The sequence below is a fragment of the Pipistrellus hanaki genome, assembly GCF_964339955.1.
Source record: "Pipistrellus hanaki genome assembly, chromosome: 4".
Classification (NCBI taxonomy): Eukaryota; Metazoa; Chordata; class Mammalia; order Chiroptera; family Vespertilionidae; genus Pipistrellus; species Pipistrellus hanaki.
The window spans coordinates 41,029,086-41,047,996 of NC_140506.1; the positions used below are offsets into that span (position 1 = coordinate 41,029,086).

The window sequence follows — 18,911 nt, forward strand, 5'->3', positions numbered from 1 at the left end:
GAGGAGGAGAAGAGATACATTGATGTGAGAGAGACACATCAATTGGCTGCCTCCCATATGCACCATATGGGGAGGGGAATCTGCATGGGCCTTGGAAGTAGGTGTGACACCATTTGGACAGAGTATTCATGGGTTCTGAGCACCGTGAGCACGGGCTAGATCTGCCTCTAGGTGGGCATGCTCCTCCGTTCCCACTGACTTCTGGCCCCTTTGAGGGGTGAGTGCAAGAGAAAGCCCAGAGCAAAGGCTCTCATGTGAGAGACACAGGGCAGGGGACCCTCCTGGCAGTGTCCAGAAAAAGAGCAGGGCAGGGAGATGGGCTCATCGCTTCTTTCTCCTTCCATGCATCCTCTACTTTATAACTGTGCCTGGACTTTTCATTATCAGAGTAAATGAGATGAAAGTTTTCACTGAAGTTCGGAATGAAATGTGGCACTGGTGATCCGTGGAGGGGGTGCATGTGCAACTGTGGGCTCAATCCCTCTTGGGGCAATTTTGTCATTTTTTTTTTTTTTTAAAGACAATTCCCTGCCTCCAGCTGCCATCTCTCTGATCGGTCCCTATACTCTGCCCTGGTTCCCATGAACCGCCACGCTGGTGGGTCAGGGAACTTCTCTAGGCTTTCCTCTTAGTCTTCATCCCCCTTTTCTGCTTCTTTTTTTTGAAAATATATTTTTATTGATTTCAGAGAGGAAGGGGGAGGGAGAGACAGATAGAAACATCAATGATGAGAGAGAATCATTGATCAGCTGTCCTGACCGGGAATCAAACCATTACCTTCTGGTTCCTAGGTTGATGATCAACCATGGAGTTAGGCCGGCCTCCATCCTTCTTAAGAATCGCTCTTAAGATAACACAGATGCTTGATTTTGGGTCATATCTGACATTCCTTCTCTGCCATGTTCTCCAAGCACAACCTATTCCTCAAACACTTCCCTGCCTGCCCTGTATCAGGAGGGGACAGATTCAGTCACAGCCTCATGTCTTTGGACCTCCCCACACAGGTGTTAAATCACCAGTTTGTATGTATTTGAAAAAAAATTATTACAAATCACAAAAAGCAAAACAGTGTTTTGTGTCTTCCTGATCTATAGTCTCTTTTTCCTTACTAATTGAGACTTAATATCAATCATGTTTTTTAAAATAAACCATTTGGGGAGGGGTGGTGAAGAGAGTCTGTTTTAAAATCCACAAAGGCTCTCGAGTTTTGCTCTTGAGAACACTTTAAAAATAAAAGTTGGGCAAAAATTTTGAACCTCAAAGGGTGACTCTACTTTCAAATGTTAAAACCAAATCATGTCCAAAGTCTCTGCAAAGGAAAAAAATGACCAGGAGGTTCATTTTAAATATATTCTCTGAACCATTTCAGAAAGGCAGGCCATAAACTACAGCAGAAAGAGAGCTGGCAATAAATATTTTTCTTCAATTCAATTGCTCTGAAGGGGAAAGAAAAAGACTATGTTCTCTGATAAAAATGTAATTTTGAATAAATGTCATCACTGGACTATACTCAAAGATACATTGAAATAAGTTATTTTACCTGTGACTTTGAAATATCAATTAAAAAATCGGCTCATTGAGAGTCAAACTATCCCCAAGGAAATAAGGCAATTTCAAGTTTGTTTAGTGTTTGATATATAAGATCATTAACACAATAATACACCAAATACCTTAGATTACTTTATTAATTAAAAAAGTAATTGATAGTCCAGGAACTTAACTAAATAGGCTTAAAAGATTAACCAGTGTATCTAGAGATAACAACAAGCCATCCTGAGTCAATCAACCCCGTATGTAATTTCGGGTCATGTTGGTAGCAACATATTAACATAGGCATTGTTATCTTTTAGAGAAAATGCATGTGGAAAGTTTCACACAAACACACATAAAAAAAGAATATCTACACATGTAGACTTTCAGATAGACAATAAATTTAATCCTGAACGAAAACACAGAAAATGATTCTAAAAAACGCTAGCCATATGGTCACCTAAGTGATGCCTTATCAACATCTAAGTGGACTCCATTGCTTAATTTACTCAAAATGGTGACTCACTTACACACAGCTCTGTGGCAATGGGGAGTAATGGCCTGCCTCTGGAAAAGGCTGCCCGGGACCTCTGGAGCTGACCACATGGATTTATGTGTACTGGCTGCACTGTGCTTCGCTGTTCTCATTACATATGCAAAGCCAATTGGGGAGAATTTGGAATAATCATTTATTTTTAATATATATCCTATTTATCCCACAAACTTGTGAAACAGCTTGCAGTAAAATCCCTGCATCTTAAGATAGTTGAAAATAAAAATAGATGATCCAAAACCATATAGCAGAGTGGGAGCAATAGGAACCTACAATAGAATACTGGATTTGAACATTAAAGTTTTTTTTATGTCAAGCAAGCAAAGTAGTTTTTATAGTTCTCAGTACATGATAATATTGGAGCCTCTTTGCATCTCAGAAAAGAGAAGCTTTTCTAACACTCTAACCACTGAGATACACTGGCCAGGGCTAGGTCAGTGTTTTTATCTCTCCCTTCATCTCTGAAGTCAATAAAATATATATTTTTTAAAAAATGCTTTTAAGCCAAAACCGGTTTGGCTCAGTGGTAGAGCATCGGTCTGCAGACTGAAAGGTCCCAGTTTTGATTCTGGTCAAGGGCATGTACCTGGGTTGCAGGCACATCCCCAGTAGGGGGTGTGCAAGAGGCAGCTGGTCGATGTTTCTCTCTCAGCGATGTTTCTAGCTCTCTATCTCTTTCCCTTCTACCTTCCACTCTGTGAAAAATCAATAAAATATATATTTTTAAAAAGTGCTTTTAAATTACATACAATTATTTCTAAATTAATGTATATAGGGTAGGGCAAAGTATGCTTATAGTTATGAATACACAAAATAGAGTTTATTCTTGTATTATTATTTATTAACTAGAGGCCCTGTGCATGAAATTTGTGCAAGAGTAGGCCTTCCTTTCCCCGGCTGCTGGCACTGGCTTCCCTCTGGCACCCAGGACCTGGGCTTCCCTCCAGCCCCTGAGACCTGGGCTTCCTCTCAGACCCAGCTTTGTCCAGAAGGCAGTCCAGAAGGATGACTGTTCTAATTAGCACATTATGCTTTCATTATTATAGATTTTCGTATTGTTTTCCATATAAACAGTGCAAACCTGCTTTTGCCCTGTATTATAATGTAAAAAATATTTTTTACTGAGAAAAAGTTACAATAAACATTTTTAAAGCATCTTCCTAATTGTGTTGGCTGGCGTCATAATACCAGTAATATCTCAAAACAGTCTGGGTAAGTTCATCAATAATAATGATGGATATAAAAATATGTCATCACCATGTTGACCAATTCAAACTGTGAGCCAAAGTCTGTTAGATATTATGTGCTTCCTTGGATTAATATGAAATGTATAAAACATACTGATAATATAATAAATTAATTTAACAAATATTTATTGTGCACCCACTATGTGACAACACCTTGCTAGATATCCTATATAATAAAAGGCTAATATGCAAATCTACCAAATGGCAGAACAACTGGTCACCATGATGCATCACTCCTTTATCCCTCAGACGAAGAAGCCACCATAGGTGGCATTAAACATAATCACTATTTCTGGAGAGAATTATAAGTGCTGAATTAATGCTTGCACTGGAGGCAGGGGTGGTCATTCCCCCTTATGTGTATTGGCATTAAAACATATATCTGTGCAGAAGAAGATCCCTAAAGGTTAAATCTCTGAATTAACCATTGACTCCTACATACTGACCATTCATTTGACAATAACTCCCCCACCTCTCACTTCTCTACCTGACTTTGATTTCATATGTTCTCTCTCCTTTGCCTCAAGATTAAACTCTCCATCTGAGCTTATGGTGTCACTCCCACTCCCAGATAATTGAGTTAAATGATATGAAACAAGTTTTAAAATGAACTACAATTATTTATCTAGCTTTCTTTATAAACTGCAGGGCTCCCCAGAGCCTTCAATAACTAATGAACATTGACAGACTCCAAAAGGAAGAAAAATGTACAGTGTTCTTAACTTATTTGGCCATAGGACTCCTGTTAGAGGAAGCAGTATTTTATCCACACAAATTTCATAAGCGATTGAAGGCATATATCCTTTCCTGGAGGCTTTTTGTTCATTTGTTTTTGTCTTTTGCAGAGCCGAACATCATGGAAAATAAGGTTTCAGTAAATGATGCACTAATGGGGTAATTGGTTAACCATGGTTGAGTTATTCACTTATTTATTTAACAAATATTTATTAAGCACCTACTCTGAGCTTTTTAGGCACAGAAAATAGAGCAAAACTTAAACAAATCAAGTTCTTGCTCTTAGAAAGCTCACATTCTCGAGGAAAGAATAACACCAACAAAAAATATATGGCAGGTGGTTAAAATAATAAAAGGGAGAGGGATAGAGAGTAAGGAGATGGTGGAGTAAGGGTTTACAGAATGACGTTTTATTTGAGGAAGTTGGAGAAAGGCATTCTGGAGAATCATCATTTGTTCCAGATCTAATAAAAAGAATAAGTGAGTGGACCCGTGGTGATCCAGGAGAGAGAGGACAGGCAGGTGAACATGGAGGCAGAGGACCCCGAGCAGAGGTGGTCTTGGCAAGTTTGAGGAGATCAGTGTGACCAGAGTGGGATCAGCAGGACGGAGCAGGTGGGAGACACTGTCAGAAATGCCAGAACAGAATGTGTCGGGCTCTTTCAATCACTACGAAACGCTGGACTCTCCTCCAAGTGAAGTAGGAAACCATGGAAGACTTTGCACACAGAATGACCTATTATCTGTTGTATTTGAAGAGGATTACTCTGGCTGTCATCTTTAAAATAGACTAAGGACAAGTGTAAAGACAGCACAATCATTACAATATGTCATAGTGGATAACGGTGCCTCAGGGAAGAAGTGGAGGCTAAGAGGTGACCAGAATACAGATAGGTGTTTAAGTAATCACAGAGCAAATGGGAGACACTGAATATAGATGACTCTTCTATTAAGGTTTATTGAAAAGCAGTTAGAATAATAGTCTCTCCTCTTTCGTTCCCTCATCTCTTTTCCCCTCTCACTGCACCTAATTACAAAACTTTACTGTTTAAGACAGCTAGAGTAACATCTTCTCTGCTGCAAAATTAGCTCAGATAAAATGAGTATTTATTTATTTATTTATTTATTTATTTATTTCAGTACCAATTTTTTTCTATCATGATTAAAGAAAAATATTTAGAAAACAAATCATAGAAATAATAATGATAGTTTATGATGTAGAGAACTTCTATTTATACATAACACCACAAATATTAAGTTGCCTGGGCATCATCAACCTGAATCTAAAAAGCAGGCAAAGAGCCCAGTTATTTCTATTTTACACATGAGAACACCAAGGCTTAGCATAATCATTAGTTCAAGTTCATATGACTTGTTAATAGCACAGAAGGACTTAAAAGTTGAGTCTCTTCTCCATTTCTGAACTAAACCCACTTCATGCCTTAATTTTGCAAGTAAGCTATACTCATTTTATGTAGAAGTTGAAGCAATTCCTTTACTCATCACTAAAAGAGCCTTTTTTTTAAATGTTAGGAGGAAGATTTCTCTCAGAAATGTTCTAGTTTAAGATATATCTAATACAATTAATAAGAACTCCAAAATATTTAAGAATAATTTGTTTCCAAAGAATATTAACTTAAAATTTCTTAAACTTAAAGGTTATAGCACGATTGCAAAATCAATTAAAGACAGTGAGAGCAAAATCAATCAATTTACATTTTAAAAGCTGCTATTAGTAAATATCTACTCGATGCAATTGAAATTTCCAGATATCCAATTAAAATGTAAATGATGTACTCTTTTTCATTATCATTACTGTATTTTAGTATGTAATTATATTAGTTTGATTTACATATCTTTCTATTATAATGTTTTCTTTAAAACATTCTGTATTTTACTATTAAGACTCAGCCAATGTGAACGATAAACAGTATATACCTAGAGGCATCCAATCTTGGAGGACATTTAAAAATATCAAAATTTGCAAATTCAAATTTATCTTAAATAGCATCATATATATATAAGTTTTTTATATATATGTATATGTGGGTAAATTACATATTTTTCTATAAAATTCTAGATGCTATCCTAACAATGCTGTTAAAAGCAGGAAACAAAATTCAACAATAAGGCATGCTAGAAATTATAATAATGTATTTATTACCCATGAATATGACATGAAGTAAAAAAAAAAATTATAATGTTACTGAAATTCATTTAAAAAAAAACAAATATGTATGGTCCCAGTATAATTCACTTCAAACTGGGATAAATGCCCAAGAGTGCAATTGCTGGGCTACATTGTTCAGCTTCTTCCAAGTCCTCATGACCACCTCAGTCCAAGCTACCAATATCTCCCATCTAGTCTCAGATGTTCTATCTTAACCCCAACAGAGCCTATTCTTCACCAGTGCCCAGTCATTCTCCAAACAGAAGTTAATTCATGTCTTGTCCAACCTTTAAGGTGCCTTCCACAATTACAATCAAATACAAAGTCCTCTCTATTGCTTATGAAGCTCTTCCTACATCTTCTGTTCCTTCACTGCTGCTCAGGTATCCTTTTGCCCCTCTCCTAGTTGTCATTCTCTGTTCTCCAAGCATATACCTCTTAGGACTCTAAGCTTGCTACTCCATCTGGTTACCTGGCTGGCCCTCTCACTTAATTCATGTCTCTGGACAAGGCAGGAGAGGACTTCATTGGCCATGCTCTAAAATGGCACTCAAATAACTCTGCTCCATAGTCCCTATCCTTATCTTATATTATAAAAGGTTAATATGCAAATTGACCCTAATGGTGGAGTGACCAGAAGAACCACTCGACCAGTCACTATGAGGTGTACTGACCACCTCTCAGTCCCTTTCCCTGGCTGGCAGGCTCCAATTGCCCAATGGTGAATGGGTTACTGGGGGTAGGTGGCAGGGGACACCAGCCAAAGCCCCCACCCTGCCAGTTGCCCTAAACACAGAGGGAGACCTCTGACAGGGGCGGGGCCAGCTGAGGGCAGCCAGGGAAGATGGTCCTGATTGCAAGCCAGGCCTAGGGACTATACCTACACACAAATTTCATGGGCTAGTAATATATATTAGTATTTGATATTATGCAATACTAAGTTATCTTTTTAAATTCAACTTTATATTGAGATAAATTTAGATTCATGTACACTTGTTAAAAAAAAAAGACACAGAAGCATCCAGTGTACACTTTACCCAGTACCCCTAGTTATTATTTTGCAAAATTCTAATATAAAGCATAATAAAATATTGATATTAACAGATCAATCTTATTTATATTTTTCTAGTTTTACTTATGCTTATTTGTGTGACTATAATTCTACATTATTTTATAACATCTGTAGGTTTATGTCAATATACTGAATAGTTCCAAGTAGGATACCTCATGTTGTCCTTTATAAACACACTCACCTCTGTCTCCTCACTCTCCAACGCTTGGAACCCACTAATCTGTTCTTAATTTTTTTTAAAAAAATTGTCATTTAAACTATGTTTTTATAATTGGAATTTTCTAGTAAATATTCTCTTAGGATTAGCTTTTTTTACTCAGCTTAATTTTCCTGGAGATAGTTCCTTCCTTTTAATTGCTGAGCAGTGAGTATTCCACTACACACACACACACACACACACACACACACACACACAAACACACATACACGCCACTGTTTATTCACCTGTTGAAGGACACCAGGGTCCATTCCGTTTTTGGGGTATTACCAATAAAACTGCCATGAACATCCATATACAGATTTTTGTGTGAACTTGAGTTTCCACTTCTCTGGGATAAATGCCCAAGAGTGCAATTGCTGGGCTATATAGTAAACATGCTAGTCATCATTTTTATTATCCCTTTGCCCTCTTGGAATGGAAGGCCTATGATATCAAGGACTTGGTTCCTTTGGTTTAGTGCTATATCCCAATGTCCAGAACAGTGCTTAGCACAGTCGGGTGTAAGCATATGCCTGTGGGATAACTACACCTCAAGCCATATAGAGATGCATTCCCATGTACATAAGTACTACTGCTTTTATAACTGAATGTGGTGAAGTGAGTCTGCATAAACTCTCCATGGAAGAGACATGGCACCTGTCCCTCACCCAGCCTGAGGTGTCAGTTTGAGCCCTGAATGAAAGGGCAGTTAGGGCAGGAAACAGAAAGGCTGAGCAGTAAAAGGATGTGTGAGTCTCTAGGAAAAGCCACACAACTTTCCATTCTCAAGAAACACAATACAACCCACACTCATTAAACTGGCTCAGGTTGCCCTGATATTCCTCAGAGCATGTGCGTCTCAGTTGCCTGGTAGCCACCATCAGAAGACAAAGTAGCCTATTTCTGAGCTGTATTTTCAAGGTGGGATCAGGAGCAGAGCCAAGGAGTTTGTACTCATTCCTAAGCACCTGTGGCAACCTAGTAATAATAAGTAAGCTCTCATTAAATTGTGTTTCATGTGTGAAAAAAAATTATTTCCTGAGGACTTGGGAAAACTTCAGGGGAGAAGGAGGTTCTATATGGGCAACTGGTGTGGAAAATGGCAGCTAACAGCAACAGGAATTTGGAAATCAATTTTAACTTCACCACAAGCTGGGAGGCCTAGGAAATTTGGATTACACCCAACCATTTTAAAAAAATCTGTGTTTGTGGTACCATCTCTACTTCTGAAGAGATCCTTTATAAAGTCCCAGGTGAATCAGTTATATTAGTATAAATACACCAGTTCTATTAGTATAAATACACCACCTTCATGAGTATAACCTTCTGGCAAAATTTGCTTAACTTATTTCTGTTCAGAGTTTATGTTTTACTGACAATCAGATTTCTTTCAATAAGTAACAGGGGGAAAGATTGTCCAGCTGTTATCAAAATAGCAATTATAAAATATTTTTGAGTTTGTGAATATCTGAGAATTTCCTTGCAAATATCACAAAGTCTGCATTTGAATAGTGCCTCTGTGTAAGCATCCATTCCATACATCTGCCAAGAGGGTGCTCTTTATGAGACTCTCACCAAGGATGAAAACAGCCAAATAAAAATACCATGAAACTCTGGCTACTGGAGATAGATTAGGGGATAACATATTTTAAATACAATATATTAATATGTTCCTCTGGCCTGATTTTTTCAATTATTCAAGGGTTCTTGCTGTGAGATAATTTGCATTATAGGAAGCAAAGGCTGGATGATAAAATTCAATAGGGTTGTATGATTATACATTTATTCTGGGATTCCATGTGTGTAGCCTAAGCATGGTTTCTCTTTGAGTATCTCTCTGCTTATCTCCTTTAAGGCATAGTGATTCCTCACAGCGTGGTTCTAGAACACTGACTCCCACCCTTGGCTGCACATTAGAATCATCAGGGGAGGTTTCAAAGCTCCTAATGCCTACCAGGGGTCCTCAAACTTTTTAAAGTGGGGGCCAGATCACGGTCCCTCAGAGAGCTGGAGGGCCGGACTATATGAACTACTAATTCCTACTGTAACACCTCGGCTGCGCTCACTGCCCAAAAAACCTGGCGGGCCGGATCAGACTCCTCTGCGGGCCGCATGTGGCCCGCGGGCCGTAGTTTGAAGACCCCTGGCCCTAGACCATACACCAGGCCAACTGAGTAAGAATCTGTGCGGTGGGAGCCAGACATCAGCATTTTTCATTGGCCCCCAGGTGACTCTAATGCGCAGCCAAGGCTGAGAACAAGCGTTCTAGACTATTGGTGTCAGATTCACTAGGGTACTTGTTAATGGTCAGATCTAGGTCCAATTTTAATTTGTTAAATCAGAATATCTATAAATGAGGAAGAAGAATATGAATATTTATCTGCACTGCCAGATGGTTTATATGTACACTAAGTTTAAGAACCCCTGCCTTATAGAGCAAAGGGGCTAACATTTACCTGCAAAAACAACAGTGAACAAGATAATTTGAAATCTCAGTCCACAGTCAGAAACCCTTTGGGGGTTGGAGATGAGTCTACTTTGCAAGTTTCCTTAGAGGTCTTTATATTAAACCCATGTAAGTTATATAGATTGCAAGTGTCAGGTTTAACTCAAAGTAATTCCATGCAGTTTTGAAGTTAATACTTTATTAGAACAAATTCATCCTCTAGTGGAAAAGTGAAAATAAAAAGGCCAGCAAGCTAAAATTGGAAAGAGTAATTTAAAAAAATAAATAAATAATTACCTATTAGAATTAAGCATGTTAAGATAGGAATTCTTATAGAAAAGCATAAAACTACAAATGGAGCTTCCTACTATTTTTTTCTTAAAAAACTATAATTAAAATTATTTTAAGGGAAGGCAAATATTAAGATCCAATAAGAATTACCAATAAATTAAGAAATATCCGTCCATTAGGTATATGGAAGCAGGGCAAAGAATTATTAATTCCAATTTTCATAAGCATGTTATTTCCAGAACATAACATGATGTAAAGTTTCAGGGTTTGTTGAATTGAATTAAATTGAATTTTGGATGAGAAAACTGAAGCTCAGAACCATTAAGTGTTAACTGACTTTCCATCACTTGATCAAAATAGAACAGCACCAAAACCCAGGTCTAATCCAGAATTATGGCCCTAACAGCATGCTTCCCCCAGTATAATTTGGAAATGAAAGGTCATTCTTTAAGCCAGTTGTCCTCAAGCTTGGTTCATGTAAGGATAATATAGATGCTTTTAACTATATCCAGGGTACAGACCAAAGATATTGATCTCATAAGGCTGAGGTGGGACCATATTCTGTGTTTAACAAGTACCACCTCACAAATGAAACATGCAATTGCAAAATATGTAATTAACCCAATTAGCATTGCTCTTTAAAACAGCAAATCTCATTGGCAAACTCTGAGAAAAGTGAAAAATATGTAAGAATAAAATGACTCATGGCCCCTATAAGTATTTGTTAAATGTATAAATCCATTAATCAACAGTATACCATTAAGACCAAATGGGTTTACAATAGTTACAATAGTTAACAAAGAGGAAAGTTTTAGGTTAGATGTTCTTCTGGCCAACCTTCTCACTGGGAAAGGGGACTAGAGAGCATGTTATCTTGATCTAATCGGATAAAATTGGTCACTTTAAAGCTGTCCCTTTTTCCTCTGTGGGCTTGGTGGGCACCTGGAACAGCTCCTCTTCCTCAAAGACTAGGAACCAAGGAAATGTGCTCGTAAAAGGAATCCAAGGCTGCCGAGCTGTGTAGGTAGGGCAGAATGCGCAGAATGCCTTCCTTAGTAAGACGGGCAAAGAGTTCTGGGAATAAAGAAATGGTCCCTCCCTAAGGCATTAGCTTTGTTACTGGCAACAAATATAATATGATTACTCGTAACCAGACCCAAGTGTGGCTGCCAACAGAAAACTGGCAGCTTAAGAATACCTTTCAGAACTCTAAACATTAGACAACTTTGTTGTTTAATTCATTCTGTAATTTACATTTTATAATTATACCCACCTACATATACACACATCTATATATACATACATGTTTCATATTATTGTATGCATTTTAAGAACATGTGCCATTTGGTAATTCTATCTAAAAAATCATTACTCATTTTTAGTGTAATGAAGTTACAACGTCATGCTATTCTCATTACCACAAAAAAGTATATGTAATGGCTAAAATCCAAAACTCCAAGAAAAACATACTATTGAGAATACAGGACAACAGGAGCTCTCATTCACTGCTGATAAGTATGCAAAATGGCACAGTCACTATGGAAGGCAGTTTGAAGTTTCTTATAAAAATAGATGTACTCTTACCAATTGATCCAGCAGTAACACTCCCAGGTATTTATTCAAATGGTGGAAAACAGGTCTAACAAAATCCTGCACCTAAATGTGTGTAGTAACTCTATTCATAAATTCCCCAAATGAAAGCAACTAAATGTTCCTCAAATAGGTGAACAAATAAACAAACTTTGGTACACCTATAAAATGAAATATTATTCAGCAGTTTTTCTTTAAGCAATCAGTTCATAAAAAGACATGGAAGAACCTTAAATGCCATTGCTAAGTGAAAACATTAGTCTGCACTGTATATATACTATATGATTCCAACTACATACTATAGTATTCCAACTAGGTGACATTCTAGAAAAGACAAACTATAGAAATAGTAAAAAATAAGAACAACAATCAGTGGTTGCTCAGGGGTGGGAGAAAGGATGAAAAGGTGGAGCATTTAGGTTAGTCAAACTATTCTGTATGAAGCTAGGGTGGGTACATGACATTGTGTATTTTTAAAAAGGCAAATAACTATATAATATAAATATTAAACCAAATATTGGGTAATAATGTATTAACATTATTTTTATCAATTATAAAAAAGTATAGCATGTTAATACAAGGTGTTAATAATAGGGAACACTATGTAGGAGAGATATACGGTAATGCTCTGCTCAGTATTTCCATAAAACAAAAACTGTTCTGTAAATGAATATTTACTATTTTTTAAAAGCATATACTAGTACAGGTAATATTAATGCTGGCACTTAAACCTTTTCCCATAATTTGCAGGATATTGATAAGTAAATTATTAAAGTATACATATTAACTATGTATTTGGCATGTCCGTGTCATAAAACTTAATTTTTTTAACTACTTAGCTACATTCCCCAAGATATTTAATTCACATTCTGTCATAGAGAACTAAATTAAATAGTCCCCCCATATGTGGATGTCTGAAGAATTTTTAAAATTCTTTTCCAAAAGGAATGTCATATTCTAGTGGTATATCTCATTTTCATTGATTTTCAATGAAGTTTTGATTTGCAAAAACCACACTAAATATGTTGCCTATAATTACTATTCTGTAACTGAATGCAAAGTTGCTGCCTTAATTTATGAGATGATTACTTTTAGCTACTGAGAGCCTTGGGCAGTATTTTCTCAAACTTCAATATGCTTGGGTGTCGACTGGGGATCATTTTAGTTGGTTTAAGGTGGCATCTGTCAACGTGCATTTCTAACAAGTTTCCAGGCATCACTGACGCATAACCACACATTGACTATCAAGGTTTTAGAACATATTTGGGCATAAAACTATTACCACTGGGGGGGAAAACCCAAATGCCTACCAGTTCTTGCAAAGGATTAAAAGAGCAGCTTTGGTTTTCTCCTACCTCAGGGCTCCCAGGGGTTTTAAGTCCTTTTAATTTCATCTCTAAAGAGGAAGGCTGGATAACCTTTATACAGTAAGCAAGCTACACATTTAGTCCATATACTCTCCTAGCTGGTGTGAAACAAAGGTAATCTATTTCTAGTTCAATTCCTCGACTTACATTCCTTCAATTGCAGAAAGGTCAAGTGATTAGCTCAAGGTCACTTTATCCAATAATTGTAAAGGTCAGGTGTCAAGCCCAGGTCTCTGATTCCAAAATCAGTTCTTTCCCTCCATTCTCTGTTACTTCTAATAGTGATGTACTTCAGAGAATGGGGATCAACTTGTTTAGACCACAAAATCCCAGTTCTGAATTGAATGGTAAAGCCTAGGGCTTTCCATTGAAATTCCTAACCTGGGTTTAAGATCCATGGAAGATCAGCTGCTGTGTGGGGGTGGGGGGTGGGGGAGTTTCTTTGTGCTTCACAATAAGCCTTTAAATTCAACATTTTATGTGGATTAATGCGCTTAGTTGAGTATGGTGCAATCTCTGAGAGAAAGATGTGGATATTCTACTGTAGTGAATGGGGACAACAATGACTGTTTCTGTTTCTCCAGACATGACGGTTCTTTTGAAAGGGCACCCATCCAGCCAACGTGTGGGAGTCAGAAGCAAGTGGACACCACCCCACTTGTGTATATCACTCCTGATGATTTGATGTCTCCAACGGGATGTCTAGGCTATAAAAGACAACTGAAACTAAAACATGTCTTCACAACATGAAGAAAACAAAGCCCATAGGTGTGAAAAACGTTTTGTGTTGTGGTCTAGACATTAGTTGGAACTTAGATTTGGAGTTCCCCAACATCTGCTTTAAGGGCCAGCCCAACTTCTCATTGACATCAGTAGTTTTAGGGTGAAGTGGCTAATAAACACGAAATATTGAAGTGATATTAGGATCTACAGGTGCCTTCCGGATACTGCCTTTTTAAGGTTTCCTAACAGTAAGAATGTGTCTCTGTATACTGTTACCCTCTCTCTCCTGAGGCCCTGCAGCACAGAAAGAGGAAGTTGGTTGGATATAGCCTTCGGTGCAATTCCTGCCTCTGCGCACTGTTCTAATAACGGGGGGGGGGGGGGGGGGGGGGGGGGTCTTCTGTATGTGTGTGTGCTTGTCTGCAGGCAGCTCTGAATTAAGGAATTCAGTTTGGGTAGCTTGACTGTCTCCTTTTGGGCACTGCTCTGACACACCTCGTAGTTTTGTTAATAAGTGAGTTAGGGATATTGTCTTCATGGGATTGAGTAAATATCAACTAAATTAAAGGCAACTGAAATTCTGGCATCCCAGCTCTGTCTTTCTGGAGGTGTGTTGAGAGATTCATGTGTGGAGGCTGAGCAATGATGCCACCATAAGGGAGAATCAGCCTCAGCAAGCCCGGACCCAGGCTGAGCAAAACAGTAGCTCTCAGTTCCTCTTTGGTGATCTGAGCTCAGAGACAATTACAAACGCCGGTTGTAAGGAGCACAAATGCCCCTTGTCCTCTCACAGGCTTCACAGCAATTCCACAAACTCCCAGGGATGGCAAGTCTTCAGAAAAGTATAGAATGCCCCCAAAGTCTCAGAGCCAGGAGACACACTATATTTTTTACTGGTGGTTGGAAATCTGGCTCGGACTGACACACCCAGCTTGGGCTTATGCATTCCTCACACCAAGGTCTTAATGCCTACTATTCAGGGCTCCTGTCTCCACGAGTCCCGCCATGTGCCATGCACCCCCCTGTTCTCCTCCCTCTGACCAACATCCTATCCCCCATGAAGACTCGGCTCACAGGCTGCAGCCTCAGTGAGAGCCTCCCCTACAGGCCAGTGTGGCCACCCTGCTTGCTGCAGCAGTTAAGGGCCTATGCTGCTCATTTGGCATTTATGTTGAGCCTCACATCTGAGAAGAAATCATCACAAGTGGATATATTTTGTTTAACTTCCCAGGATAAATAAGAATGGGGATAAAGGAGAAAAGTGCAAATACCACACTTGTTGAACTTTCAAAGATTTCATGCAAAAATGCCAACACGTTAAGGAGGAATTCGTTTATAGGTAGATCAGGGGGAGGGAGGGTGTTTTACTTTCTGGGTATCATCTCTGAACCTAGTCCACAAAATTATATCTTGAAAAAGCTTGAAGAATGTCGCTTCGGGATAAGTTTAAAAGAAAGAGACAGGCATCCAATTTAATATAAAGAGCAACATTTTGCAAGTGTGGCTGAACAATAACGAAAAGAGCAACAAAAGACTGACAGCCCCGGTTCCACAGAGAGCACAGAACACAGTCTAGGACTCCTTGCCTGGGGAGGCGGTGTATTCAGTGTGCAAGAAGCAGCCTTAGCCAACTGCCAGGGCCCTTGGCTGCTCAGAGGTTCTATTATTTCACTGCAAACAAAAAATGATAATGGCTTGTATACTTTGCAATCAATAACAATAAAAGCACAATGGCCATGGATAACTTACTGTGCTGACAGTGAATCCCATTAAATCCTCGGGGGCATTTACAAACATAGCCTATGAATGTGTCCCCGCGATACGCTTCACTTATTTCACAAGTTCCTCCATTATGGCAAGGGTTAGGAATGCAGGGGCCTGAAAGACAGAAAAAAAATACAGCTGCATAATGCATACGCTCTAAAGTAGACATTAGGTCAACATTTTCCAGTTAGCCATTTCATAGAGAAGTGTTTTGAATATTAATGGTATAGCAGAATATATGAGTTGTGTGGGCTATGGAGATCAATGGGCTTGTATCTTGGTTGAACCACTTCCTAGACATGTGGTTTTGAGGGATTTATTGAACCTCTCTTAGCCTCAATATCACCTTCTATTAAAAGTTGATACTAATGGGAATCTACCTCAAAGAGTAATGACACAGGTTTTTAAAAATCTTACATATAAAATACTCAGAGCAGAATCTGACACACATACTAAGCATGCAAAAAACTAGCACTAAGTATAGGTTTTAAGGTCTCAGAATTGTAACATACCTTTTGCATGTTTACAGACTAATACTGGATGGCAATTCCTGCATCTATGAATACTGAAGAGCTCTGTATCCTGCCAGTGAGAGAATAAACTTGCAAATGGCTGTGACCATATAGGCCAAGTGATGTGGATATTGCTGGCTGCAATACTTTATATACTATTTATTGAGAGGTGGTGGTGGGGCATACTTGTGGAGAATCATAAGTTTTGCCAATCTATAAGAAGTAGCTCGTCAAAAGTTACAAATATAGAGAAAGGGTAATAGTCAATGATAAGCTTTAAGAAAGTGATTTCATGCAAGTGACTGGTACCCGTGACGGCCAATGCAATGTGGTGTCCAGTCTCTTTTGGGGAGAACTGTGCCAGCACTGTGGGGTGTAGAGCTGGACCAGTCTACCCAGACCTGGAACTCCCATGATGCCCCTTCTTTATTCTGGGTGCTCCCTTGGTATGGTTGAGGTTTCCTCAAATGTCATGATAAACTAAGGGTTTTTCTATACAATCTGCTGCCTTCCTTTTCCGACTTTAGAGGTGATAGGCTCATGGCAAATAGAAGGTCAATCCTGCTTACTTCTGCTTCCTCTCCCCCTTTGTTCATCACAACCATCTCCCAGTAAATCTTTGGCACCTTTCATTGTAGTTGGCTCTTTAGCAGATACTAATTGACTCAGGGAGATTCCAGAATGGAGATGGAAGAAGGGAAAAGACAAGTGGAAGAAAGAAAAAGCTTATGCAAAGTGCTGAAGAAAGGCCAAGGGAAACATGGTAGTGTCTAATTTTGTTTTTTATTTGTTTTAATTGGAGAGAGTAAAATACCTGTATAAGTAAAAAATAAATCACTGAAGAGAAAGTTAAGATGTATATATCAGAAAAAGAAAGCAGGAGTAACCAAGTGTCTGACTATGATGAAGGGTGAATTCCAGAGTCCTGGTGGATATTAGTCAAGAGCAAATAATTTCAGCACAGACTAGAGCGAAGGCAAAGGGTTGGGCACAAGAACAGTAATAATTTGAGACAACCGGTGGGAGCTTCCATAGGTAAGGCTGTTGGAAGTGTGCAATAATGAATGGTACTCATGCAAGGGTCAAGGCCCCTGAAGGGACTTATGGAGAGAAAAGGAAAGTTACCTTCATCACTTTGAGCAGTGGGACAGGATATCAACAACAGGAACCCCTGGACAATGTCATCTTGCACTGAGGCAAGACTTTCTGACTCTACTTCTTTCTCCAGCAACTGTCTTTGACACTTGGTATTTTTCAGTTTACAATTTTGTGAAATGTAGTGGTTGAAGGACCAAATAAAGATATGCATGGAATAGGAACCAACGTGGCAGCTCTACAGTGGCTGGATCTTTACTTCTTGATAGGGCTGGCTTTATAGAGTGAAAAGAAATCAATGTATCTGTGATCTTTCTCCAGATTTCTTAATACCAACACATTTTCTGAAGTGGGCAGCTGTGTGAAGTGAAGTGCATGTCAATTAAACAAACCAGTGCCAGAGCAGCCCACGAGGAAATTCATTGCCAATGATTGAGACAAGAGGAAGGTGCATTACCAATCACCAGTTTGTGGCAATTTGAATGGTTTTCTTCTGTCACTGAGAGATACCAATCATGCTCCAGAACATATCTCTCCTCTTCTGTCTCAGTTTCTGCTTGTTTTATTCTTTCAAATGAATTAACATTTGATGATGCCTTATAATTTACAAATTATTTTCACATAAATCATCTCACTGGTTCTGCACAGTAACTTGATGAGGTAGCTGTCATTACCATTCTCTTTTATATTTTTAAAAAGTGAAGGTCAGAAAGGTTAATTAATGTATCTCAAATAAACATCTATAAGTGATACATTTAGGTTGCAAACTAAAAATGTGTGATTCTAAAAGAGACCCTTAGAGAATCAACTAATTAGGGAAAAGAATAAAAATGTTACTAGAGCCCTGACCAGTTTGGCTCAGTGGATATAGCATCAGCCTACGGACTGAGAGGTCCCAGGTTCAATTCCAGTCAAGGGCATGTGCCTTGGTTTCACGCACATCCTGGGGGGGGGGGGGGGGGGGGCGGGGGGGGGAGCGGGGAGGAGTGTGTGCAGGAGGCAGCTGATTGATGTTTCTCTCTCATTGATGTTTCTAACTCTCTATTCCTCTCCCTTCTTCTCTGTAAAAAAACAACAACAATAAGATAAGATAAAAATAAAAATGTTATTACAGTTTTGATTCACCATTTCACTTCAAAATAAGAAAAAAAAGATGATGTACAACTATTTTATTAACTGGAAACATATCTGCTAAACCAAAAATAAATCTAAATAATTATAGCCAAAGAATTACATACTTTCAAACAAATAAGGAGCCTTGGAGATACCTCCTACTCGCATCTTTCCATTTTGCCAAAGAGAAAACAAAGCCTAATCAGAATTCAGTGATTTCCCTCCCTCCCAAAAAAAGAGCAGTTAATACGAGGAAAATTAGGTTTAAGGAATTGAATCTCAGAGGAAAAAAAGTTATTAAAACCAAAAATGATTAAGCTATTCCTGACCCCTCAAGAGAGCGATGCAATTTAGATGAGAAAGAAAATAAATATTTTCCATGTTCCCTTCCACAGAGTTGGTAGGATGAGGGAAGGAAAAAACAAAACAAAACTCACACACAACCATCCTTCTTACAAAACAACAAAAGAACTAATAAGGCCTCTGCCAGTTCTTGGGAACAGT

General features: G+C 38.5%; 1 protein-coding gene across 2 annotated transcripts in view; it reads right to left on the bottom strand.

Moving 5' to 3' along the window:
- Positions 1 to 18,911, bottom strand: part of EDIL3 (EGF like repeats and discoidin domains 3) — a 358,208-nt gene that overhangs the window by 175,227 nt on the left and 164,070 nt on the right. For both annotated transcript variants that reach the window (XM_084881777.1, XM_084881776.1), the window contains one exon: positions 15,673 to 15,801. In XM_084881777.1, the coding sequence (XP_084737903.1) occupies positions 15,673 to 15,801 (129 nt within the window). The remainder of the gene's footprint in view (positions 1 to 15,672; positions 15,802 to 18,911) is intronic.